The sequence below is a fragment of the Pseudophryne corroboree genome, chromosome 2 (genome assembly GCF_028390025.1).
Source record: "Pseudophryne corroboree isolate aPseCor3 chromosome 2, aPseCor3.hap2, whole genome shotgun sequence".
NCBI lineage: Eukaryota > Metazoa > Chordata > Amphibia > Anura > Myobatrachidae > Pseudophryne > Pseudophryne corroboree.
Window position 1 is genome coordinate 834,563,099 of NC_086445.1, and position 27,474 is coordinate 834,590,572.

Sequence of the window (27,474 nt, forward strand, 5' to 3'; positions counted from 1 at the left end):
CATGCAACTTCAGCAAAAATTCAGCCTTGGACAGCCTTTGATTTGCTGGTAAATGCTAATATAATGGCTAGAATTTCACAACAAGACAGTTAAAACACTTATGCTGGGTACACACTTGTAGATATACCTGCAGATCATGTTGTGATGTTGTGCATACACACTGCTCGATCCGTCAGGACTGATGTCACGAACTGGGCGGGCATTTACATGTGTTGTCAATTACCGTCGGCGTCTGCAGCAAGTGTACGAGCGGTCGCCTGACTGCCCATACATACAGCACGATGCGCCGATGATATATTGGCCGACAGCTGCGCTGCAGGGCCGACACGATATGTCTGTGAACTGCGGCATTCACAGACATAATCGTACACACTGGCAGACGGACCTGCGATATATCGGTCGTTCAATAGAACGGCTGATACATCAGCCATCAGCCAGTGTGTACGCACCTTAATCGAAACTTCAGTGGGAATTAGTAGTGGCATAAAAACAGTAGCAGCTCACAGCAGCAGGTTTATTAAAGCATTTTGGCATCACTAGTACTTAACTTTATAAATACTTTATAGTAAAAATAATCAAAAAAGGAGCCATGTCAAACTATGTCTGTTTTACATTACATCAATGTTTGTAGCAGAGAAATTAGACACATCCGTGGGTAGAGAAGATTGTTTCGTAATGCAGATTATTGCAGCTCTGCAAATATTTAGGTCACATTTTATTGCAGTACAATGATTTCAGGTTAGTGTTGTATCAGTACTGTCTGTAGGTACAACTGGGTGTATGATGCATTGAGATCAGTGCTATAAATAAATTTTTACCAGTAGGCACAGCCCCTACTCCACTATGAGAAGCAATTGTTTTAGTACACTGCTACCACTACTACTACTATTACCATACCTCCCAACTGTCCTCTGTCACTCTCTGCACTGCTTAGCAGCTCACAGAGTGCTGAGGTCACGCCCCCTTTCTGAGGCCATGCCCCTTTTCCGGGTGGAAGTCCCTCTTTCCACCTCTCAAAAGTTGGGAGGTATGCTATTATTACTACTACTACTACTACTACTACTACTGCTGCTACTACTACTACTACTACTACTACTACTACTACTACTACTACTACTAATAATAATAATAATGGGGGTCATTCCGAGTTGTTTGCTCGCAAGCTGCTTTTAGCAGCTTTGCACATGCTAAGCCGCCGCCTACTGGGAGTGAATCTTAGCTTATCAAAATTGCGAACGAAAGATTAGCAGAATTGCGAATAGACACTTCTTAGCAGTTTCTGAGTAGCTCCACACTTACTCGGCATCTGCGATCAGTTCAGTGCTTGTCGTTCCTGGTTTGACGTCATAAACACACCCAGCGTTCGCCCAGACACTCCTCCGTTTCTCCAGCCACTCCCGCGTTTTTCCCAGAAACGGTAGCGTTTTTTCGCACACACCCATAAAACGGCCAGTTTCCGCCCAGAAACACCCACTTCCTGTCAATCACACTCCGATCACCAGAACGAAGAAAAAACCTCGTAATGCCGTGAGTAAAATTCCTAACTGCATAGCAAATTTACTTGGCGCAGTCGCACTGCGGACATTGCGCATGCGCATTAGCGACTAATCGCTCCGTTGCGAGAAAAAAATAACGAGCGAACAACTCGGAATGACCCCCAATGTTTTATTATTATTTAGTAGAAATAGTAGTAGTAGCAGTAGTTGTGGTGTGGGCAGTATATTTAATTTAGGGCACATCTAGGGAAATCTATTAAGGGACATGTCTAGCATGACTATTTTCATGGGGATGCAGTTGATTTACCGGCTGTCGGGATCCTGGCGTTCATGGAAATGCCAGCAGTCGCAATCCCGACACCCGCATGGTATTCCCACTCGGTTGGTGGGTCCACGCCGCCATCAGAGTAGTAATATAACCTGTGGCAAGCTAAGCTCGACACCGTGCCCGAAGCATGGTGAGTGCAGGAAGTCCGTGAGGGGACTCTGCCACCTCCCTTACAGTACCTATGACCATATTATGACACACAGTAGTGCTCCCATTTCATATTATGCCAAGCAGTGATTGAAGTGGGAATTTTAAAGTGTGTGTGTGTGTGTGTGTGTGTGTGTGTGTGTGTGTGTGTGTGTGTGTGTGTGTGTGATGGTGGTGGTGGGGGCGTGGGGGGATAATGGAAAATTGAAAGGGATTTAATGTTCACTCAAGGGTGTACTGTTGCGTGCGCTGGAAAAGTTATTAAGACACCCCCCCATTTTATCAGTGATGGGGTGTGCCCAGCACTCATAGAGATGCTGGTTAGCCTCAAAGCTCACCCCGGAGTGTGAACAGATGCCGTGTGCATGCAAGTTATGGTCTGTACCACACACATAGGCACCAATAAGAGAAGACACACACACACATACAGTAGGCACCGATAGGAGAAAAATCAGACATATAGGCCATTTTTCACGCACGCAACATAGTAGTACCCCTTATATACAGTAACTATGCCTTACTTTATGTCCATAATAGCAGTTCTCCTTACATATTATGCACCATGTAGTATTGCACCTTACACGTTATGCCCATGTAGTGGTGCTCTTTACACATTATGCCCAGATGGTGGTGCCCCTTTCACATTATGCCCACATTAGTAGTGTCCCTTACATATTATGCCCATACCTCACAACATTGGCGTAGTGGGAGTCGGAATGTCTGCGCGGCGGAGAAGGGGCACTGCCTTGTGAAAATGGGGCATGGCTTCATGGGGATGCAACCCACTCCTCCCAATTTCGTAACTGAGGGGGCATGCCCAGCACTAGCTGCTGGCATGCACCCAGAACCTCTGTCTCCTGTGAATATCAGGAGTCAGATATGTCTTCTCACTGTGCATGTGCCAGCAGTGCCTTGTGCTCTAGCGTTTGCTGAAATGATAGGATGGACACTGGGCACAAGGGGCAGAGTGACGGGAAGGGAGCAGGAACAGTGAATGTCGCTGCTCCTCTAGCCCATCAGAGGCAAGCTGTAGCTTATTTCACCATCTTCAGATGGCAAAATGAAATTGAGAAGTGAAACAGAAACCCCTCATTCACTGTCATCAGAACGCTGGTGAAAACAGTATTTGCTGACAATGTCCAACATTATGCTGTGCCTGGGCACACCCTGAACCCTATGTGCGCATGCCTATGAGAATAACTAGGTGATTTGAAACATTAGCTGTGATATTTACTCTGAAGTCATATCTTTTGATCCAATAAAATTACATAGGTCGTTGCCACAAACTTAGCTGATTAATGGCCACACGCATTACTGAATGCAGTAATTAAACTTTATTTTATGATTCATGCTTCTAGTCCAGGGCCTACAATAAGGCGTTAACCACTGAGAAAAATTCCTGCACAACTGCGCCCCTTAATGTCATGCCTGAAGCATATGATTTGTTTGTTGCTCTATAGAAGTGAGTACACAGTAAAAATAAGAATTTACTTACCGATAATTCTATTTCTCATAGTCCGTAGTGGATGCTGGGACTCCGTCAGGACCATGGGGAATAGCGGGCTCCGCAGGAGACAGGGCACATCTAAAAAAGCTTTTAGGTCACATGGTGCGTACTGGCTCCTCCCCCTATGACCCTCCTCCAAGCCTCAGTTAGGTACTGTGCCCGGACGAGCGTACACAATAAGGAAGGATCTTGAATCCCGGGTAAGACTCATACCAGCCACACCAATCACACCGTACAACTTGTGATCTGAACCCAGTTAACAGTATGATAACACAAACGAAGTAGCCTCTGAACAGATGGCTCACAACAACAGTAATAACCCGATTTTTGTAACAATAACTATGTACAAGCATTGCAGACAATCCGCACTTGGGATGGGCGCCCAGCATCCACTACGGACTATGAGAAATAGAATTATCGGTAAGTAAATTCTTATTTTCTCTAACGTCCTAGTGGATGCTGGGACTCCGTCAGGACCATGGGGATTATACCAAAGCTCCCAAACGGGCGGGAGAGTGCGGATGACTCTGCAGCACCGAATGAGAGAACTCCAGGTCCTCTTTAGCCAGAGTATCAAATTTGTAAAATTTTACAAACGTGTTCTCCCCTGACCACGTAGCTGCTCGGCAAAGTTGTAATGCCGAGACTCCTCGGGCAGCCGCCCAGGATGAGCCCACTTTCCTTGTGGAATGGGCCTTTACAGATTTAGGCTGTGGCAGGCCTGCCACAGAATGTGCAAGTTGGATTGTACTACATATCCAACGTGCAATCGTCTGTTTAGACGCAGGAGCACCCAACTTGTTGGGTGCATACAATGTAAACAACGAGTCAGATTTTCTGACTCCAGCTGTCCTTGAAATATATATTTTTAATGCTCTGACAACGTCCAGTAACTTGGAGTCCTCCAAGTCGCTAGTAGCCGCAGGCACCACAATAGGCTGGTTCAAGTGAAATGCCGAAACCACCTTAGGGAGAAATTGAGGACGTGTCCTCAATTCTGCCCTGTCCGAATGGAATATCAGATATGGGCTTTTGTATGACAAAGCTGCCAACTCCGAAACTCTCCTGGCTGAAGCCAGGGCCAACAGCATGGTTACCTTCCATGTAAGGTATTTTAAATCTACCGATTTTAAAGGCTCAAACCAATGAGATTTGAGAAAATTTAGAACCACGTTCAAATCCCACGGTGCCACTGGAGGCACTATTGGGGGTTGTATATGTAGTACACCTTTGACAAAAGTTTGTACTTCAGGCACTGACGCCAATTCTTTCTGGAAGAAAATTGATAAGGCCGAAATTTGAACTTTAATGGACCCCAATTTGAGGCCCATAGACAATCCTGCTTGCAGGAAATGTAAGAATCGACCCAATTGAAATTCTTCCGTTGGAGCCTTCTTGGCCTCACACCACGCAACATATTTTCTCCAAATGCGGTGATAATGTTGTGCGGTCACTTCTTTCCTGGCTTTAATTAAAGTAGGAATAACTTCCTCAGGAATGCCCTTCTCTTTTAGAATCCGGCGTTCAACTGCCATGCCGTCAAACGCAGCCGCGGTAAGTCTTGGAACATACAAGGTCCCTGCTGAAGCAGATCCCTTCTTAGAGGTAGAGGCCACGGATCCTCCGTGAGCATCTCTTGAAGTTCCGGATACCAAGTTCTTCTTGGCCAGTCCGGAGCTACCAGTATTGTTCTTACTCCTCTTTTCCGTATAATTCTCAGTACCTTTGGTATGAGAGGCAGAGGAGGGAACACATACACTGACTGGTACACCCACGGTGTTACCAGAGCGTCCACAGCTATTGCCTGAGGGTCTCTTGACCTGGCGCAATACCTGTCCAATTTTTTGTTGAGGCGAGACGCCATCATGTCCACCTTTGGTTTTTCCCAACGGTTCACAATCATGTGGAAAACTTCTGGATGAAGTCCCCACTCTCCCGGGTGAAGGTCGTGTCTGCTGAGGAAATCTGCTTCCCAGTTGTCCACTCCCGGGATGAACACTGCTGACAGTGCTACGACATGATTCTCCGCCCAGCGCAGAATCCTTGCAGCTTCTGCCATTGCACTCCTGCTTCTCGTGCCGCCTTGTCGGTTTACGTGGGCGACTGCCGTGATGTTGTCGGACTGGATCAACACCGGCTGACCCTGAAGCAGCGATTTTGCCAGGCTTAGAGCATTGTAGATCGCTCTTAGCTCCAGTATATTTATGTGAAGAGACGTCTCCAGGTTTGACCACACGCCCTGGAAGTTTCTTCCCTTTGTGACTGCTCCCCAACCTCGTAGGCTGGCATCCGTAGTCACCAGGACCCAGTCCTGTATGCCGAATCTGCGGCCCACTAACAGATGGGCAGTCTGCAACCACCACAGGAGAGACAACCTTGTTCTCGGTGACAGTGTTATCCGCTGATGCATGTGCAGATGCGATCCGGACCATTTGTCCAGCAGATCCCACTGAAATGTTCGTGCATGGAATCTGCCGAATGGAATCGCTTCGTACGAAGCCACCATCTTTCCCAGGACTCTTGTGCATTGATGTACTGACACAGTTCCTGGTTTTAGGAGGTTCTTGACAAGTTCGGATAACTCCCTTGCTTTCTCTTCCGGGAGAAATACCTTTTTCTGAACCGTGTCCAGAATCATGCCCAGGAACAGCAGATGTGTTGTCGGGGTCAATTGAGATTTTGGAAGATTTAGAATCCACCCGTGTTGCTGAAGCACTACTTGTGTTAGCGCTACACCGACTTCCAGCTGTTCTCTGGACTTTGCCCTTATCAGGAGATCGTCCAAGTAAGGGATAATTAATACGCCTTTTCTTCGTAGAAGAACCATCATTTCGGTCATTACCTTGGTAAAGACCCGAGGGGCCGTGGACAACCCAAACGGCAGCGTTTGAAACTGATAATGACAGTCTTGTATCACGAACCTGAGATACCCTTGGTGTGAGGGGTAAATCGGGACATGTAGATAAGCATCTTTTATGTCCAAGGACACCATGAAGTCTCCTTCTTCCAGATTCGCTATCACTGCTCTGAGTGACTCCATCTTGAACTTGAATTTCTTTATGTACAGGTTCAAGGATTTCAGATTTAGAATAGGCCTTACCGAACCGTCCGGTTTCGGTACCACAAATAGTGTGGAATAATACCCCTTTCCCTGTTGTAGGAGGGGTACCTTGACTATCACCTGCTGAGAATACAGCTTGTGAATGGCTTCCAAAACCGACGTCCTTTCTGAGGGAGACGTTGGTAAAGCAGACTTTAGGAACCGGCGAGGGGGAGACCTTTCGAACTCCAGCATGTAACCCTGAGATACTATCTGCAGGACCCACGGGTCCACTTGTGAGTGAACCCATTGATTGCTGAAAATCTTGAGTCGACCCCCCACCGTTCCTGAGTCCGCTTGTAAAGCCCCAGCGTCATGCTGATGGCTTTGTAGAAGCCGGGGCGGGCTTCTGTTCCTGGGCAGGGGCTGCTTGCTGCCCTTTCTTACCCTTTCCTCTGCCTCGCGGCAGATAAGACTGTCCTTTTGGTCGCTTTTTATAGGAGCGAAAGGACTGCGGCTGAAAAGACGGTGTCTTTTTCTGTTGGGAGGGGGTCTGAGGTAAAAAAGTGGATTTGCCGGCAGTTGCCGTGGCCACCAGGTCCGAAAGACCGACCCCAAACAATTCCTCTCCTTTATATGGCAATACTTCCATATGCCTCTTGGAATCCGCATCACCTGACCACTGTCGCGTCCATAAACTTCTTCTGGCAGATATGGACATCGCGCTTACTCTTGATGCTAGAGTACAAACATCCCTCTGAGCATCTCGCATATAAAGGAAAGCATCCTTTAATTGCTCTAGAGTCAATAAAATACTGTCCCTATCCAGGGTATCAATATTTTCAGTCAGAGAATCCAACCACACTACCCCAGCACTGCACATCCAGGCTGAGGCTATTGCCGGTCGCAGTATAACACCAGTATGTGTGTATATACTCTTCAGTGTAGTTTCCAGCCTCCTATCTGCTGGATCCTTGAGGGCGGCCGTATCAGGAGACGGCAACGCCACTTGCTTTGATAAACGTGTGAGCGCCTTATCCACCCTAGGGGGTGTTTCCCAGCGCGCCCTAACCTCTGGTGGGAAAGGGTATAATGCCAATAACTTCTTGGAAATTAGCAGTTTTCTATCGGGGTTAACCCACGCTTCATCACACACGTCATTCAATTCCTCTGATTCTGGAAAAAATACAGGTAGTTTTTTCACCCCCCACATAATACCCCTTTTTGAGGTACCAGCAGTATCAGAGATCTGCAAAGCCTCCTTCATTGCCGTGATCATATAACGTGTGGCCCTATTGGAAAATACGTTTGTTTCTTCACCGTCGACACTAGATTCATCTGTGTCGGTACCCGTGTCGACTGACTGAGGTAAAGGACGTTTTACAGCCCCTGACGGTGTCTGAGACGCCTGAACCGGTACTAACTGGTTTGCCGGGCGTCTTATTTCGTCAACTGACTTTTGTAATGTGCTGACATTATCACGTAATTCCATAACTAAAGCCATCCATTCCGGTGTCGACTCCCTAGGGGGTGACATTACCATCATCGGCAATTGCTCTGCCTCCACACCAACATCGTCCTCATACATGTCGACACACACGTACCGACACACAGCAGCCACACAGGGAATGCTCTAATCGAAGACAGGACCCCCTAGCCCTTTGGGGAGACAGAGGGAGAGTTTGCCAGCACACACCAAAAGCGCTATAAATGTATATAAACAACCCTAGAAGGTGTTGTTTACTATATATGCGCTCTTAATATATAAATATCGCCAATTTATGCCCCCCTTCTCTTTGTTACCCTGTTTCTGTAGTGCAGTGCAGGGGAGAGACCTGGGAGCCTTCCTCACCAGCGGAGCTGAGCAGGAAAATGGCGCTGAGTGCTGAGGAGAATAAGCTCCGCCCCTTTTTCGGCGGGCTTTTCCCCGGTTTTTAAGAAACTGGCCTGGGTTAAAATACATACATATAGCCTTAATGGCTATATGTGATGTATTTATTTTGCCACTAAAGGTAATTATATTGCTGCCCAGGGCGCCCCCAGCAGCGCCCTGCACCCTCCGTGACTGAGTCAGTGAGCCGTGTGACAACAATGGCGCACAGCTGCCGTGCTGTGCGCTACCTTCAAGAAGACTGAGGAGTCTTCTGCCGCCTGCTTTCCGGACCTCCGTTCTGCCGTCTCTTCAGCGTCTGTAAGGGGGATCGGCGGCGCGGCTCCGGGACGAACCCCAGGCTGACCTGTGTTCCGACTCCCTCTGGAGCTAAGTGTCCAGTAGCCTAAGACTCCAATCCATCGTGCACGCAGGTGAGTTGGAAATCTCTCCCCTAAGTCCCTCGATGCAGTGATCCTGTTGCCAGCAGGAATCACTGAGATTGAAACCTAAAAAAAAACTTTTCTAAACAGCTCTTTAGGAGAGCCACCTAGATTGCACCCTCTCGGACGGGCACAAAAACCTAACTGAGGCTTGGAGGAGGGTCATAGGGGGAGGAGCCAGTACGCACCATGTGACCTAAAAGCTTTTTTAGATGTGCCCTGTCTCCTGCGGAGCCCGCTATTCCCCATGGTCCTGACGGAGTCCCAGCATCCACTAGGACGTTAGAGAAAAATACAGGGCTGATTCTGAGTCAGGGCTGGTTTGCATAGTGTCACTTTTTTATTTGTCCCTGATTCAGATTTATTTTTGTGATGACATTCCTACTTTCTTATGTGTAGCTTAGCTACTCTGTCTAAGACATGATGCAGTGGCATCACAATGGGGGTGCGGTGACAGCAGCCAGCTAGTGCACTGTGACATTCTCCTGCAGCACTCAGCTCCTGTCACGGAGGAGGAGCCGGCAATGCTCAGACTCTACAGGCAGCCCAGCAACTTTAGGAGTGTAGGGCATGCCCATGGAGTGATGCAATCAGGATCTTCCTGTGAAGCACAACCACCTTCCAAGGAGACCACGCCCCCAGATTGAAGGGAACTGCGATTTTCAACGAGACCACACCCCTTTATGATAAACCATACCTCATTTTCAGATGCACGCAGGGGGGATATTAACTACCAGGTGTCACCAGACCCAGTGACGCCTCTGACATGATGGACACTCTGAACATTGTTCTGATGGAATTAGAGGCTATGATCAGCATCCACTCAACAATACCACAGCTGACTAAGGGGCAGATTTAATTATGTGTGGAAGCAACTGTAATGGGTCCTGATGGCATTAACCACAGAAGGCAGATTCTGGGGCGCCAATAGGGGTGGCGGGTAATAATTGGCCACCCCTCCAATTACAGTGGCAGAGACACAGCGGGCAGAGAGAGAGAGGAAACTGCTGCTACTCAGCGGCTTCTCTTCCCAGCACGCACTGCTTTGTGCTGGCCTGGGGAAGGTCCAGATGGTGGCCGTCTCTTCTCTCTCCCGGCACGATGTGTGTAGGGAACGATCACACTGATTGCCTCCCCCGATTTGGATCAACCCCTGCCTAGCAGCAGTTTTTTGTTTGTAGGCCCCCCCCCCCCCCCCTCCCCAGTACCCAGGCCCATCTCCGCTCTCGGCGGACCTGCTTACAACCTATGGAGTGATAACAAAATCTGCCTACCGTAATAGGTGGGAAAATGTGTAGCGCAAGGTTTCATCAGCATCTGCTTTGCTAGACATGTTACATTTCTGGATGATTTGAGGGCACCCAAGGAGGACATATTTGGAAGGTGGGAAATAATATCTAATTCTAGTACAAAGATTTGCTGGAGAACAGCAATTTTTTTTTTAAATATAATAATATATATTACATATTATACTTATACACAAGAATTTTTGAAAAAATAAATCACACTAATTTTGTGGCAACTCTGTTTCAGACCCTAAACACTAACAGTCTGATGGGCTGAACAGCTACAGGTCTGGCCCATTAAGTTTACATCTGTGAATTGTCATGCTCATGTATATTTACATGGGTATAAATGAGTCTAGCATTTTGGCTAGTTCGAGCCCACAGAAAGTTTGCAATATTTTGGGAATGCTTACCATAATCTGAACAGGTCCATTGCAGGGGAAAAATGCAGGATTTTTATGGGGAGGGTGTGTTTCATGTGTGGGGGTGGAGCCAACCACAAGAGGTGGAGACCGAGGTCCATTAAACTGGTATATGTGTGTGTGTGTGTATTTATCTACCTCCTCCGCTACCTCTCTCCTTCTGCCTGTTCCCATCTTGCCCACCTTCTCAATCTCTCCCCTTCATCGGGCACTGTCCCCTCTGCCTTCAAGCATGCTCTTGTCTCCCCTATTCTTAAAAAACCTACCCTTGATCCTAACACTCTCTCCAACTATCGACCCATCTCTCTCCTCCCCTTTGCCTCCAAACTTCTTGAGCGTATTGTCTATAATCGCCTCACTGCCTTTCTTTCCTCTCACTCACTGCTTGACCCATTCCAGTCTGGTTTCCGTTCTCTCCACTCCACTGAAACTGCCCTCACAAAAGTCTGCAATGACCTCCATGCAGCCAAATCTAAGGGCCACTACTCTCTGCTTATTCTTCTTGACCTCTCTGCTGCTTTTGACACTGTGGACCACCCTCTCCTTCTGCAAATCCTTCACTCTCTTGGTCTGCGTGATACTGCCCTCTCCTGGCTGTCCTCCTACCTCTCTGATCGTTCCTTCTCTGTCTCCTCTCATGATGCTATCTCCCCCCCACTTCCACTAACTGTTGGTGTCCCCCAAGGCTCTGTTCTTGGTCCTCTCCTTTTCTCTCTCTATACGTCCTCTTTAGGTGAACTCATTAGTTCTTTTAACTTCCAATACCACCTCTATGCTGATGACACTCAAATCTACCTCTCCTCCCCTGATCTCTCCACGGCTCTCCTCACTCGGACCTCAAACTGTCTTTCTGCTATCTCTTCCTGGATGTCTCAGCGCTTTCTTAAACTCAACATGTCTAAGACTGAGCTGATCATCTTCCCACCCTCCCACACAACCTCACCTCCCACAATCTCATTATCCATTGATGGCACGACTATCTCCCCTAGCCCCCAAGTACGCTGTCTTGGCATAATCCTTGACTCCTCCCTCTCCTTCAAACCACACATTCAGCACCTCTCACAAACCTGTCATTTTCATCTCAAAAACATTTCTAGAATCAGACCTTTTCTCACCCAGGATGCCACTAAGATCATTATTCACTCACTGATTATTTCCAGACTGGACTACTGTAATCTCCTCCTAACTGGCCTCCCTGACAATTACCTCTCTCCACTCCAATCTATCCTCAATGCTGCTGCCCGGCTCATCTTCCTCACCAAACGCACTACGTCTACCTCCCCTCTCCTACAGGCCCTCCACTGGCTTCCCTTCCCTTTCAGAATCCAATTCAAACTTCTCACACTCACTTACAAAGCTCTCACCCACTCCTCTCCCATCTACATCTCTGACCTTATCTCCCTTTACTCTCCCACCCGTCCTCTTCGCTCTGCTAATGCACGCCGACTCTCCTGTCTTCTGATTACTTCCTCCCACTCCTATCTCCAAGATTTTTCACGTGCTGCTCCCTTTCTCTGGAATTCTTTACCTCTCCCCCTCAGACTCTCCACCTCTCTACAAAACTTCAAACGGGCTCTTAAGACCCATTTCTTTACCAAACCCAGCCAAATCTCATCCTAACCCTCTGTTCCATGCTCTCTATGTACCCCATCTGTGTCACCCCTGTCTGTCTACCCCTCCCCTTAGAATGTAAGCTCTCACGAGTAGGGCCCTCTTCCCTCATGTGCTTATACTTTTCTTACTTTAATAATCCTCAACTGCCCAGATCCCGCAGTTTTTGGCCACCTGGAACTTATCTCTATGTTTACTGGTGTAGTTATGCTTAGTTGCCCTGTACTTGTCCTATATTGTCTTCAACTGTAAGTCACTGTTTTCCTGTTTTGATTATGTGCATATGTACTCTGTAATTGGGCGCTGCGGAACCCTTGTGGCGCCATATAAATTAAGGATAATAATAATAATAATAATAAATAGAAACAGATGTAGCCATGCTCATCTTACTGTGATGCGGCACGCTGCATCACGGCATACTGCATGGCGTACCAGGCTGCGACAGTTCGCAGTCAGCGATTGCTTCATTAATTCCTTTATGAATTTAATGGAGCGATCGCTGTCTGCCAATAGTTGCAGCTTGGCCTGCCGTGTAGCAAGCTGCATCTGTAAATTCTATATATATATTAGTGTTCACGCTAGGCTGTTTTAGCACCGTGCCCTGCACAATTTTTTATAGGGCATAATGCACTATGGCCCATTAGCGCCATCCTTCTAAAACAGCCTGCCTGCTGACTTGCTGATGCCACGTGAATAGATACCTGTCACATGCACGGCATCTTTTCTCATTAAAGGGAAAGCCAAATGCACTGTTCCAGTACCCTAGCCCTGCCCATATCCTAACGGGAACACTACCACGCAGAGTCTGCACACAGGCCCTTTCCTCTGATAAACCGTCCCTAGTAGTAGGGCAGTGCATGAGATGTGTGGGAACACCAGAACGTTGGGGGCAATGATGCTTGCACCAGCACTGATTCTTGTTATATTAATTTATACCAAGCTAATATATTACATGTACTATAGGTGGTTCGCCCATTAGGCGAGGTGACAACATTATCTCAGACAATACAATTATAGGGCAGAGGGTTATCTGCCTGGCTCCTTCTCCTACACATCCACCTGTCATCATAATTCTAAAACATTGCAAGAAGAGACATGAATGAGAGGCTAAAAGGAATACACTCAGGAGGGTAATTAATGTGACTGTGCTTGCTCTGGAAATCAAGTACACAGAGTGTGGTGACTAGTGGGTGGACAGATGGAGGGGTTTTGAGGAAATGGGAGATGGGTGCTAACAATGCAAGGATACAAGGGGAAAGAATGAATCTGTATTCAATATTGATTTTGTTATGAACAGATTCATGTTATTTTTCCAGACACCCTCCCCAGACAGATGCAATGCCAACTTTTTAAATGCTTACTTTAGCTTACAGTCAGAGGTTTGTACACGGTTTACTCACATTATTATGACCACCTCCTACATTTGACATCAGCAGCGCATAGACCATGAAGTACGTCACGTCTCATGTGCTGGCTTGGTGTCGTCATATGTAAAAGGGGCGATTTATCCGAGTTGCAAAAAGGAATGATTATCGGCTTTCGGGCCAAGGGTGGCAGTATTTCTGATACAGCGCCGTTTGTGAACTGTTCGTGTGCTGCTGTGGTGAAGGTGTATCGTGACTAGACAAATGGCACCGTTGGGAATAGCCGACGTGTAAACTGCAGAGCACCACGTACAATTGATGTGAGAGGTGAACATCGGCTACAAAGGTGTGTGTGAGCAGACCGACATGCTACAGTGGAGCACTGTCAAATGAACCTGGGGGCTACCAGAAGTGTATCTAAAACATCAGTTCATCCCATCTAGCTGTTGTCCGTGCTGCACACAGTGGATACTCTGGCTGGTGGTCATAATAATGTGACTTGACCATGTCCTTGTTACATCATTGGCAAAGGTATTCCCAAAATGTGTGGGGATCATGGGCAAGGGGCATTGTGATTATCGTGTTCATTCTAGCACCCGGTACCTGCCACAACCCATGCAGTTCCACTTTCGCTTTCTGCTCTGTTACTTCTAGCACACCCTGGTCTATATCTCAGTGCTGAGATACAGACCACAGTGTGCTAGAACCACCAGAGCAGAGAATGATACCCCAGACAGGAAAGATCAACGACATGGGTTGTGACAGGTGCTGGGTGCTAGAATGAACTCTGGTGGTTTTGCTACTACAGTATAGTTGTGGAGAAAGGGTATAGGGAAACGCCAATGCTTAGGTAGAATTCTACTTTCACTGTCAAGTCTAATTTCCATCCATCATTTATATTTAAAAAAAATAACTCAATGCAAGTTTAAAAGAAGTTCGCTTGTACCTAATTATTTGCAATTGCTTTACTTCGTTACAATTGTAAAAAGGTCTTTATGTGAACAACATAAAACCCACACAGCACTAACTCCAGAATGAACGCCTACCTACACAGCACCCTACCATTAAAAATAGTAAGGTAATTTCACTTAATATATACTCCCCGTGCATATTACAGCGCAAAATCATATAAAAAGAAAAGTTTTTCTTCCAAGAGCAATAAAACTCAGTTTTTCAACTGAAGGAAGATGTTTTATAAAACAACAGCAAAGAACTCAGTCATTTTATACTAATTATACTTGTAATGTAAACGGGCAGCCATTAAATACATGTTGACATTAAAAGCTTCCTGTAACATTTATGACTATAGCATAACAGTGCCTTCATGGTTCCCCTGGGTGTGATATAGAATATCTACAGTAATTAACAGTCATTAGGTCGACCCCATATGGTCGACATACATTAGGTCGACAGGGTCAAACGGTCAACATGGTCAATAGGTTGACATGGAAAAGGTAGACAGTAGAAAAGGTCATCAGGCACAAAAGGTTGATAGGGTCAAAAGGTCAACATGTAAATGGTTGACACAAAAAAGGTTGACACAAGTTTTTAGGTTTAATTTTCTCTGTTTCCTCATAAATGACCACAATTATTGCAAAGTATACCCTCATGTCCTCTCTTCGCTCACCTCGCTTTGGGCAAGGTTACTTTTTCCATCGTAGTCCACGTGGATGGTAAATCAAGTAAATATTCAAAAACATGTAAAAAATAAAAACTTGTGTCGACCATACATGTATTGACTATTCAAAATCCCATGTAAAACCACACTTCATTGATTGACAAGCTCATGCCGTTTCTGTTTTGGGAGTGGGAAGAGGTCAAGGATCTCCGTTGTAGGACAGAGATTTCCTGGCCCCTGTGATGGGCGACTTGCGTGGCACCATGGGCGCCACAAGCCGCCAGATAGTGGGTGCTTGTGGCACTAAGATGCAGCTCCGTCATGTTGTTCTGTCATGTTGAGGGGCTGGTAACTAGTATGATATATTTCCTAGAGACCAGACAAAATGTATGTAAATCCTTTCTCAGTACGGCACATTCATAGCCCTTTTTAATAACATTTTTAGAAAAGCCAAAGCATATAAGGCAGACTCTTACTTCTCCAAGGACGTCAATGACCTCTCCAACTTTGAGTTCAAGTTCATCTTCGTTCTGTGGCATGTAGCTAAAGGCCACTTGGCACCTCCGCCGCCGCGTCCCTTCACCTGTGCAGAAAGAAGTAAGCGAATTTTAGTCATCACCAATCTATTTTTGTGCCTTCTCTGAGTGCTATTGTATTTTGACAGTACAGGGCAGGGGACAGCTATTTTTTTTTATTATTTTTTTTACTTATATTAAATAAATAAATAAATAATGACAAAGTAAAGTCTGGATTTGTGGTCACATGAGCTATGAATGATCAAAATTTAGAACTTGATAATGACTAGATCAGGGGTGGCCAACCAGTCAGAGGCAAAGAGCCAGAAAAGATCTGTAGTGAAGGGTAAGAGCCGGCGCATGCGCAAAATGGGGGCGTGGCCTATTTGGTATGACGTTTGTAGGAGTATGAGTTTGTGTCATTTTTAGTCATGTTGTACAGTGCCACATACAAATAATGCCCCTGTACAGTGCCATATACATATAAAAAAAGACAAAAAATGGGTGCCCCCACAGTGCCAGATACATATATGTCCCCACAGTGCCAGCTACATATATTCCTCCACAGTGCCAGCTACATATATTCCACCACAGTGCCAGCTACATATATGTCCCCACAGTGCCAGATACATATATGCCCCCACAGTGCCAGCTACATATATTCCTCCACAGTGCCAGCTACATATATGTCCCCACAGTGCCAGCTACATATATGTCCCCACAGTGCCGGATACATATATGCCCCACAGTACCAGATACATGTATGCTCCCAGTGCCAGATACACATGTCCCCCCACTGCCAGATACATATACTGTATGCCCGATACATATGTCCCGCAAGTGCCAGATACATATCTGCCCCCAGTGCCAGATACACATGTCCCCACAGTGCCAGATACATATGTGCTCCACAGTGCCAGATACATATGTGCTCCACAGTGCCAGATACATATGTGCTCCACAGTGCCAGATACATATGTGCCCCACAGTGCCAGATACATATGTGCTCCACAGTGCCAGATACATATGTGCTCCACAGTGCCAGATACATATGTGCCCCACAGTGCCAGATACATATATGCCCCACAGTGCCAGATACATATATGCCCCACAGTGCCAAATACATATATGCCCCCAGTGCCAGATACACATGTCCCCACAGTGCCAGGTACATATATGCCCCCAATGCCAGATATGCCCCCAATGCCAGATATACCCCCAGTGCCAGATATGCATGTCCCCACAGTGCCAGATATGCCCCCAGTGCCAGATATGCATGTCCCCCCAGTGCCAGATATGCCCACAGTGCGCCACCCCCCCCCCACACACACACTTTCCCCCCACACTGCTCACCGCACTGCTGCTCTGCTGTTTGTGAAGGGAGGAGAGCGCAGCGTGCGCCTATCCTGCCCCTCAGTCTCTGGCGGCATTGTCTCCAATTAGGCGCCCCGGTCCGTGAGCCCATCAGAGCTCACGTAACGGCAGCTAAGACTCCTGGTTTGCTGCTGGTCTGCGAGCTCTGATTGGCTCACGGGCCAGCGCCAGGCACTGCAGTCGGGCAGCGGGAGGCATGACTCGAGCTCATGAGCCGCATGCGGAGGAAGAAAGAGCCGCATGCGGCTCGAGAGCCGTGGGTTGGCCACCGCTGGACTAGATGATTGCTAACTATATCTCATCTGAGAAATGACAGCAGTGGCAGTGATGTGGAAGAATTGTTCACTTTCCTGAGAGCCTGGAGACTCTCCCCCAAATATGGAAGTCTCAGAAATTCCTGGAGAGTGGGGAAGTGTGACTATGCAAGATGTGAAACAGTGTGTACTTTGTTTTTCACATGACAGTATGACTGTATGTATACTTTAAGCAGATGGCAAAATGCCTAAGTATATTGGCCCTCATTCCGAGTTGATCGCTAGCTGCTGTTGGTCGCTGCGTAGCGATCAGTTGAAAAAAATGGCAAAACTGTGCATGCGTATAAACCGCAATGCGCACGTGCGGCGTACGGGTACAAAGAGCATCGTGGTTTTGCACAGGTTCTAGCGACGCTTTCAGTCGCACAGCCAATCGCAAGTAGATTTGACAGGAAGTGGGAGTTTCTGGGTGTCAACTGACCGTTTTCTGAGAGTGTTTGGAAAAACACAGGTGTGGCCGGGCATTTGCTGAGCGGGTATCTGACATCAATACCGTGTCATTCGCCGCAGCAATCATTGCACAGAATAAGTAACTACATGGCTGGTCTTGTTCTGCACAAAATGTGTTTGCAGCCGCTCTGCTGCACAGGCGTTCGCACTCCTGCAAAGCGAAAATACACTCCCACGTGGGCGGCGACTATGTGTTTGCACGGCTGCTAAAAGTAGCTAGTGAGCGATCAACTCGGAATGAGGGCCATTATTCAAAGTAAAATCAGGTGGTGTTAATTGCTCCCTTTTGTGTTCAACGTTACATATTTTAGTATGTAGTAGTTCTAGTAGTTAAAACACATCCATTTCCTATTGCACAGATCCATTTCTTATTGCACAGATCCATTTCTTAATGCATACATTCATTTCCAATTGCACACATCCATTTCTTATTCTACACAACCATTTCCTATTGCACACATCCATTTCCTAATGCACACATCCATTTCTTATTCTACACATCCACTTCCTATTGCACACATCCATTTCCTATTGCATACATCCATTTCCTATTGCACACATCCATTTCCAATTGTACACATCCATTTCCTATTGCACACATCCATTTCCTATTGCACACATCCATTTCCAATTGCACACATCCATTTCTTATTCTTCACATCCATTTCCTATTGCACACATCCATTTCCTATTGCACACATCCATTTCCTATTGCATACATCCATTTCCTATTGCACACATCCATTTCCAATTGCATACATCCATTTCCTATTGCACACATCCATTTCCAATTGCATACATCCATTTCCTATTGCATACATCCATTTCCTATTGCACACATCCATTTCCAATTGCATACATTCATTTCCTATTGCATACATCCATTTCCAATTGCACACATCCATTTCTTATTCTACACATCCATTTCCTATTGCACACATCCATTTCCAATTGCATACATCCATTTCCTATTGCACACATCCATTTCCAATTGCAGACATCCATTTCTTATTCTACACATCCATTTCCTATTGCACACATCCATTACCTATTGCACACATCCATTTCCTATTGCATACATCCATTTCCAATTGCACACATCCATTTCTTATTCTACACATCCATTTCCTATTGCACACATCCATTTCCAATTGCATACATCCATTTCCTATTGCACACATCCATTTACAATTGCAGACATCCATTTCTTATTCTACACATCCATTACCTATTGCACACATCCATTTCATGGGTTGTTCCAATATTTATGAGATTTGTACCTCAGGGGTGTCATTGGCTCCTAATTATTTAGCTGCATCCTCATTCATGTTTGTTCAAAACACAAAATGGCTGGTGGCTTATACAGGACAGTAATGCACTGTACAAGCAGTAACACACAATTTCCCGAGTATTTCCAGTTGAATGAAACCATTCTTTACTACTTTGGTTCTGGGAGATGTGGTGGACATAAGGATCTCCTTGAGTGAGTGGGCAGGATAACTGGCTCATCAGAGTGACATGGACCTGATGACATATGTCCTAGCACAGTCACACCCTTCGGCACATAAGTTTTGTCTGTGAGGCACGTGTATCTGTCTGCAAATCATGTCATCATTGCCCCGCCCCTACAATGTAATGCCGCTATTTAGGAGAAGTAGGTGGGTTGCGATATGGTTGCCCTCTCTCCCGGCATGTAGGCAAAGTTCAGTGAGGGGACGCTGACGCAATTGTATGTGGCGAGGGAAGCAAGCATAAATACCTCTGTTTCCAGGCGTACATTTTTCCAGTAGTATAGGGGAGGTGCAAGGCATACTGTACATAGGGGTGGGAGCATTGCAGGATGTGTACAACTCTACAAACAAACATACACATTGCACCTAATTTGAGTCTAACTGTGTCTCAGGACCTGTGTTGTAACATATGGAGATTGTAGTGATACATACAGTATAGTATGTACAATAGCATAGTATGAAGTCTGCATACTGCATGATGATGAAAGTTGTGATAGTGCTGTGTGAAATTAAAGGTCTGTCTATCTATCTATCTATCTATCTATCTATCTATCTATCTATCTATCTATCTATCTATTTATCTATCTATCTACACTTTATAAGGAAGTAGTGATATTGTATTGAGCACAAGCATTACAAAGACTATGTTGTAGATTGTTATAGTAAGCTATTGCTGCACTATATATAATGACTGCTGAGCTAAGGCTGTTAACATTAGAATTGTAATGAAATCTGTTAAACATTCAAAGACACAATCAAACGACAAAGGAAGTACCTACGCATTTATAAAACAGGCAAAGCACATAATGGATTGTACCATTTCACTGTTTTAAATTATGTATAAGAACAATACAGAAACTAAAATGAATATATACATCTGCATGTAACATTTTCTGATAGAAACAGAACTGTTCCTGTGATGGCTGACTGCATGGTCAGATCTATGTGGGCATCTAATTAGTTTGTTTGGTCAATTCTGCTGACAGGCGCATGAAATTGGGCATACTCTACAGCAGTGATTTTCAACCTTTTTATACTCGCGGCACACCGAACAATCTTTTAAAATTGCCAAGGCACAGCATCAGTTCCCCACAGAAAAAAACAAAAAAAACACACATTGGCCCTCATAGTAAAAAAAAATAATCCACAAATACATTGGCCTACACAGAAAAAACAATCACATTGCTCCCCACATAAATCATATTGCTCCCTACATAAATCCTATTGCTCCCCAGATGAATTATTCACATTGCTCCCCCCATAAATCCTTATTCTCCCCACATAAATCCTATTGTTCCCCACAGGAGAAAATAAATAACAAATATTAGCCCCTACCGGTCAGCTGTCCTCCTCCCTGTCCCCCAGTGGCGGGGATTGTTCATAGTGGAGTACTGCGAATACTGAGCAGCGGGCGGTCGGGCAGGTGTGGATGTGGGTGGGCAAGGAAAGCTGTGGACGCAGGCAGGAACTGGAAGATGTGTGTGCAGGTGGGTGGGCAGGCTGGGTAGTGAGAAGAAGCGTCCGTGACCTATGATAGCACACCGCCGCGTCTTCAAGGCATACGTTACGGGGGGGGAACACGACTGATCCTCTAACAAGAGCACGGGCCAACAGTTCACTCTAAAGGTGCAGGAAGCTGCTCTGGCTCCGCGGCACACCTTGCAACTGGTCACGGCACACTGGTTGAAAAAGCCTGCTCTACAGCCATGTAAACTCCATTGCACTGGCGTATCTGTAATTGGTGCAGTGTATGTTGTGCACACAGGCCCCTGGGGTCCAGGGGACACATATCGCACACCCTGCACCCATTTTTTCTATACTTACCGTCTGGAGTCCTGCATTGGCAGCAGCAGAGCTGCAGAAATGGTTGGGAAAATTGCGCATGCGCAATAGGAAAAGCACCATTAAAATGTTCCACCAAGCCATTTCCCGGAGACCCCCACCCCCAGTGACCCTAGTGCCCAGAGTCTTTTGCACTGCTGGCTAGAGAGAATGGGGCCCGGACGGAGACTGTGCATGGGCCTCCTTCTCTCTTAATGCACTCCTGCTCCATTGTTAAACATTTAAACATTAGCAGTAGAATGGAACGGCCTGAAGAATTCAGTGAATTTTAATGTGGTACTGTCATAGGATACCACCTTTCCCACAAATCAGTTCATCAAGTTTCTGCCTTGCTAGATGTGCTGTTATTGATAAATGGAGGCATCTACTGTAGGAGAAACAACAGCTCAGCTGCAAAATGACTGGACACTTAAGTTCATAGTACAAGGCGGCTGAGAGCTGAACTGTGTAGCTCATAAAAAAATAACTGTCCTCAGTTGAAACATTCACTACAGGGACCCACACTACCTCTGGAAGCAATATCAGCACAAGCTCGACAGGAACGTAATGGCTTTGGTTTGTAAGCACAATCAATGGAACCCTTGTGGGTTCGCTTTGCTCTCCATGTTTCGGGAAAGGAGGCTCGCTCCGCTACTGCTGTGCCCGCCATGTTTTTATTCCCAACAGTAGTCCACGTGGATAGTAAAACAAGCAAAAGTTGTAAAAACTTTAAAACCCCCCAAAAACTTGTGTTGACCATTTTTGTGTCGACCATTGTCATGTCGACCTTTAGTACCTGTTGACCTTAAGCACTGTCTACCTGTTGACCCTGTCCACCTAATGCATGTCAACCATATGAGTTCAACCTTTTCACTGTTGACCTATACATTGGAACCCACCATGCACATAACTAAAGGCTAGCTGGAGTGGTGTGGGGCACGCCATTATTGGTCTCTGTAGCAATAGAAATGCTTTCTATAGAGTGACAAATCATGCTTCCCCAGCTAGCAGTTTGACAGAAGAATCTGGGTTTAGCTGATGTAAGGAGACACTTCCTACTCAAATGCATACCATCAACAATAAAGTTTGTTGGGGCAGGAATAATGGATAGGGACTGGTTTTCATGGTTTGGCCTGGATACCTAAGTTCCAGCAAATAGAAATCTTAATGCTACATAAGAATTTTGTGCTTCCAACTTTGTAGCAACAGTTGGGAAAGGCCATTTCCTGTTTCAGCATGAAAATGCCCCAATGCACAAAGCAAGGTCCATAAAATAATGATTTGCCGAGTTTGGTGGGAAAGAACTTGACTGGCTTGCACAAAGCCCTGACCTCAACTTCACTGAACACCATTGGGATGATTCGTATCACTGTGAGCCGAACCTTTTCACCCATTATCAGGGCACAACATCAATAATGCTCTTGTGGATGAATGGGTGCGAATTCCAGCAGCCATGTTCCTAAATCCGGGATCCCGGCAGCCGCTAATTACTTTGCAAATATTTATACATATTCATGGGTACAGTACATTGAAATAAGGCAGTTATATAGCTGAAACGCGTTGGAACTCACACTACCAGCACACCACACATTCACACTACTATTAAGCATCCCCGCCATAATAATCAGGGTGCTCCCCTGCCCATTGCGAGCTAATTACAGAAGAGGAGAACAGCACTGACAAAGTAAATACAGACCTGCAGCCGGAGACAGCACCACTACTAGCCATATAAGTAAACAGTGATTTAACCAATCTGTATGAACGACAGTTTTTGACCGGTTTCCAGTGATTCTGAGCAAATGGTCGATTGTCATTTGCTCTCATCCATTACCAGGTTTTCATTCCAACCAGCCAGATCTGGCAGAGGATCTGACAGATAATTGTATAGTGTATGCCCAGATTAAACATTATATATCTTTTTGCTGTGCCCTTCAAATCAGTTCTATCGCACCCCCCCCCCCATCCCCCCAAAAAATAAAAATAAAAAGATTTTAAACCTACCGGGAAATCTATTTCTCCTAGTCCGTAGAGGATGCCGGGGACTCCGTAAGTACCATGGGGTATAGACGGGCTCCGCAGGAGATAGGGCACCTAAAAATAACTTTTACTATGGGTGTGCACTGGCTCCTCCCTCTATGCCCCTCCTCCAGACCTCAGTTAGAGAACTGTGCCCAGAGGAGATGGACAATACAAGGCAGGATTTAGAAATCCAAGGGCAAGATTCATACCAGCCCACACCAATCATACCATGTAACCTGGATCATACATAACCAGTTAACCGTATGAACAATAACAGTAACGGTCCAAGACCGATTTCAACTGTAACAGAACCCTTATGTAAGCAACAACTATATACAAGTCTTGCAGAGTTTCCGCACTGGGACGGGCGCCCAGCATCCTCTACGGACTAGGAGAAATAGATTTACCAGTAGGTTTAAAATCTTATTTTCTGTTACGTGCTAGAGGATGCTGGGGACTCCGTAAGGACCATGGGGCTTATACCAAAGCATCCAATCGGGCGGGAGAGTGCGTATGACTCTGCAGCACCGACTGAGCAAACGCTAGGTCCTCATCAGCCAGGGTATCAAACTTGTAGAATTTAGCAAAAGTGTTTGACCCCGACCAAGTCGCCGCTCGGCAAAGCTGTAATGCCGAGACGCCTTGGGCAGCCACCCAAGAAGAGCCCACCTTCCTAGTGGAATGGGCCTTAACCGAATTTGGTACAATCCAGCCGTAGAATGAGCCTGCTGAATCGTATTACAGATCCAGCGAGCAATAGTCTGCTTCGAAGCAGGTGCGCCAATCTTATTAGCAGCATACAGGACAAAAAGAGCCTCTGTTTTCCTAATTCTAGCCGTCCTGGCTACATAAATCTTTAAGGCCCTGACTACGTCCAGGGATCTGGAATCCTCCAGGTCACTTGTAGCCACAGGCACCACAATAGGATGATTCATATGGAATGAAGAAACCACTTTAGGCAAAAATTGCGGATGTGTCCTCAATTCAGCTCGATCCACATGAAAAATCAAGTAGGGGCTCTTGTGTGACAAAGCCGCCAATTCTGACACTCGCCTTGCTGATGCTAAGGCCAACAACATGACCACCTTCCAGGTAAGAAATTTCAACTCAACCTTGTTAAGCGGTTCAAACCAGTGTGATTTTAAAAACTGCAACACCACATTCAGGTCCCATGGTGCCACTGGAGGCACAAAAGGGGGCTGGATGTGCAGCACTCCCTTTATAAACGTCTGGACTTCTGGAAGAGAAGCCAATTCCTTCTGAAAGAAAATCGAGAGGGCCGAAATCTGTACCTTAACAGAGCCTAATTTCAGGCCCATATCCACTCCTGTCTGTAGGAAGTGGAGAAAACGACCCAGATGAAAATCTTCCGTAGGTGCATTCTTGGTCTCACACCAAGACACATACTTTCGCCAGATACAGTGATAATGTTTTACCGTCACCTCCTTCCTAGCCTTTATTAAAGTAGGGATGACCTCTTCCGGAATCCCCTTTTTCGCTAGGATTCGGCGTTCAACCGCCAAGCCGTCAAACGTAACCGCGGTAAGTCTTGAAATACACAGGGCCCCTGTTGCAACAGGTCTTCCCTCAGAGGAAGAGGCCAGGGATCTCCTGTGAGCATCTCTTGTAGATCCGAGTACCAGGCCCTTCGAGGCCAGTCTGGGACAACGAGTATCGTCTGTACTCTTCTTCGTCTTATGATCCTCAACACTTTTGTGATGAGAGGAAGAGGAGGAAACACGTAGACCGATTTGAACACCCACGGTGTTACCAGAGCGTCTACTGCTACTGCCTGAGGGTCCCGAGACCTGGTACAATACCTCCGAAGCTTTTTGTTGAGGCGTGACGCCATCATGTCTATTTGAGGAGTTTCCCAAAGACGTGTTACGTCTGCAAAGACTTCTTGATGAAGTCCCCACTCTCCTGGATGGAGATCGTGTCTGCTGAGGAAGTCTGCTTCCCAGTTGTCCACTCCCGGAATGAAGACAGCCGACAGAGCGCTTACGTGATTTTCCGCCCAGCGAAGAATCCTGGTGGCTTCCACCATCGCAACTCTGCTTCTTGTCCCGCCTTGGCGGTTCACATGAGCCACTGCTGTGACATTGTCTGATTGAATCAGAACCGGTAGGTTTCGAAGAAGACTCTCCGCTTGTCGAAGGCCGTTGTAAATGGCCCTGAGTTCCAACACATTGATGTGTAGACAGGACTCCTGGTCTGACCACAGTCCCTGAAAATTTCTTCCTTGTGTGACTGCTCCCCCTCCTCGGAGGCTCGCTTCTGTGGTAACCAGGATCCAATCCTAAATTCCGAACCTGCGACCCTCCAGCAGGTGAGTACTTTGCAACCACCACAGGAGAGACACCCTGGCCCCTGGGGACAGAGTTATTTTCCGATGTAAGTGCAGATGGGACCCGGACCACTTGTCCAGAAGGTCCCATTGAAAAGTCCTTGCATGGAACCTTCCGAAGGGAATGGCCTCGTAGGCCACCACCATTTTTCCCAGAACTCGAGTGCATTGGTGAACTGACACCCTTTTCGTTTTTAGCAGGTCTCTGACCATGTACTGGATGTCCTGGGCTTTCTCCAGTGGGAGAAAGACCTTCATTTGTTCCGTATCCAGTATCATACCTATGGAACGTTAGCCGAGTTGTCGGAATCAACTGTGACTTTGGTAGATATAGAATCCAACCGTGTTGCTGGAGCACTCTCAGAGAGAGCGCCACGCTGCTCAGCAATTTCTCTCTGGATCTCGCTTTTATTAGGAGATCGTCCAAGTATGTGATAATTGTGACTCCTTGCTTGCGCAGGACCACCATCATATCCGCCATTATCTTGGTGAAAATCCTCGGGGCCGTGGAGAGCCCAAACGGCAACGTCTGAAATTGGTAATGACAATCCTGTACAGCGAATCTCAGGTATTCCTGATGGGGGGAATATATGGGGACATGAAGGTATGCATCCTTTACGTCCAGAGACACCATAAACTCCCCCTCCTCCATATTGGCAATTATCGCTCTGAGTGATTCCATTTTGAATTTGAATCTTTTTATGTACAGGTTTAGGGACTTCAGATTCAAAATAGGTCTGACCGAACCGTCCGGTTTCGGGACCACAAATAGGGTTGAGTAGTAACCTCTTCCCTGCTGGTTCAGGGGAACCCTGAATATTACTTGCTGTAGACACAGCGTTTGAATTGCAGCTAAGACTACATCCCGTTCCGATGTGGAAGCTGGTAGGGCCGATTTGAAAAATCGGCGCTGGGACACCTCCTCGAATTCCAGTTTGTAACCCTGGGAAACTATTTCCAACACCCAAGGATTCAGGCCTGAGCTGACCCAAGCCTGGCTGAAAAGTCGAAGACGTGCCCCCACCGGTGCGGACTCCCTCAGGGGAGCCCCAGCGTCATGCTGTGGGCTTTGGAGTAGCCGGGGAGGACTTTTGTTCCTGGGCACCTGCAGAAGCAGGTGCTCTTTTGCCTCTGCCCTTACCTCTGGCGAGGAAGGAGGATCTCCGACCTCTTCTGGACTTGTGCGACCAAAAGGACTGCATCTGATAGGGTGGTACTTTCTTTTGCTGTTGGGGAATAAATGGTAAAAAGTTTGATTTACCTGCTGTAGCTGTGGAAACCAGGTCCGTCAGCCCATCCCCAAACAATACATCTCCCTTTTAGGGTAGAACTTCCATATGTTTTTTGGAATCTGCATCACCCGTCCATTGGCGAGTCCATAAGGATCTTCTCGCAGAGATAGACATGGCATTGGCCCTAGAAGCCAGCAAACCAATGTCCCTTTGAGCATCCCTCATAAATAAGACTGCGTCTTTAATATGGGCTAGAGTTAAGAATATAGTATCCTTATCCATCTTATCAAAATCAGCTGTCAGCTCATCTGTCCAAGCTGAAATCGCGCTACACACCCATGCCGACGCAATTGTCGGTCTAAGGACTGCTCCAGTATGAGAATAAACACACTTTAAGGTAGTCTCTTGCCTGCGATCTGCAGGGTCCCTAAGGGCAGCTGTGTCAGGAGACGGTAGCGCCACTTTCTTGGACAAGCACGTCAGGGCCTTGTCCACAGTGGGAGGTGATTCCCAACGCTCCCTGTCCTGTTTAGGGAAGGGGTATGCCATATAAATTCTTTTGGGTATCTGCGGTCTCTTTCCGGAGTCTCCCAAGCTTTTTCAAAGAAATCATTTAGTTCATGAGATGTGGGAAAATTTATAATCTGTTTCTTTCCCTTAAACATGTGCACCCTTGTGTCGGGGACCGAGGGTTCATCCGCAATATGCAACACATCCGTTATTGCCACAATCATACACTGAATGCTTTTTGTCACCCTA

At 46.5% G+C, this 27,474-nt stretch overlaps 1 protein-coding gene across 2 annotated transcripts in view; it reads right to left on the reverse strand.

Annotated features, from left to right (window-relative positions):
- Positions 1-27,474, reverse strand: part of SH3KBP1 (SH3 domain containing kinase binding protein 1) — a 677,269-nt gene that overhangs the window by 266,796 nt on the left and 382,999 nt on the right. For both annotated transcript variants that reach the window (XM_063955734.1, XM_063955735.1), the window contains one exon: positions 15,609-15,715. In XM_063955734.1, the coding sequence (XP_063811804.1) occupies positions 15,609-15,715 (107 nt within the window). The remainder of the gene's footprint in view (positions 1-15,608; positions 15,716-27,474) is intronic.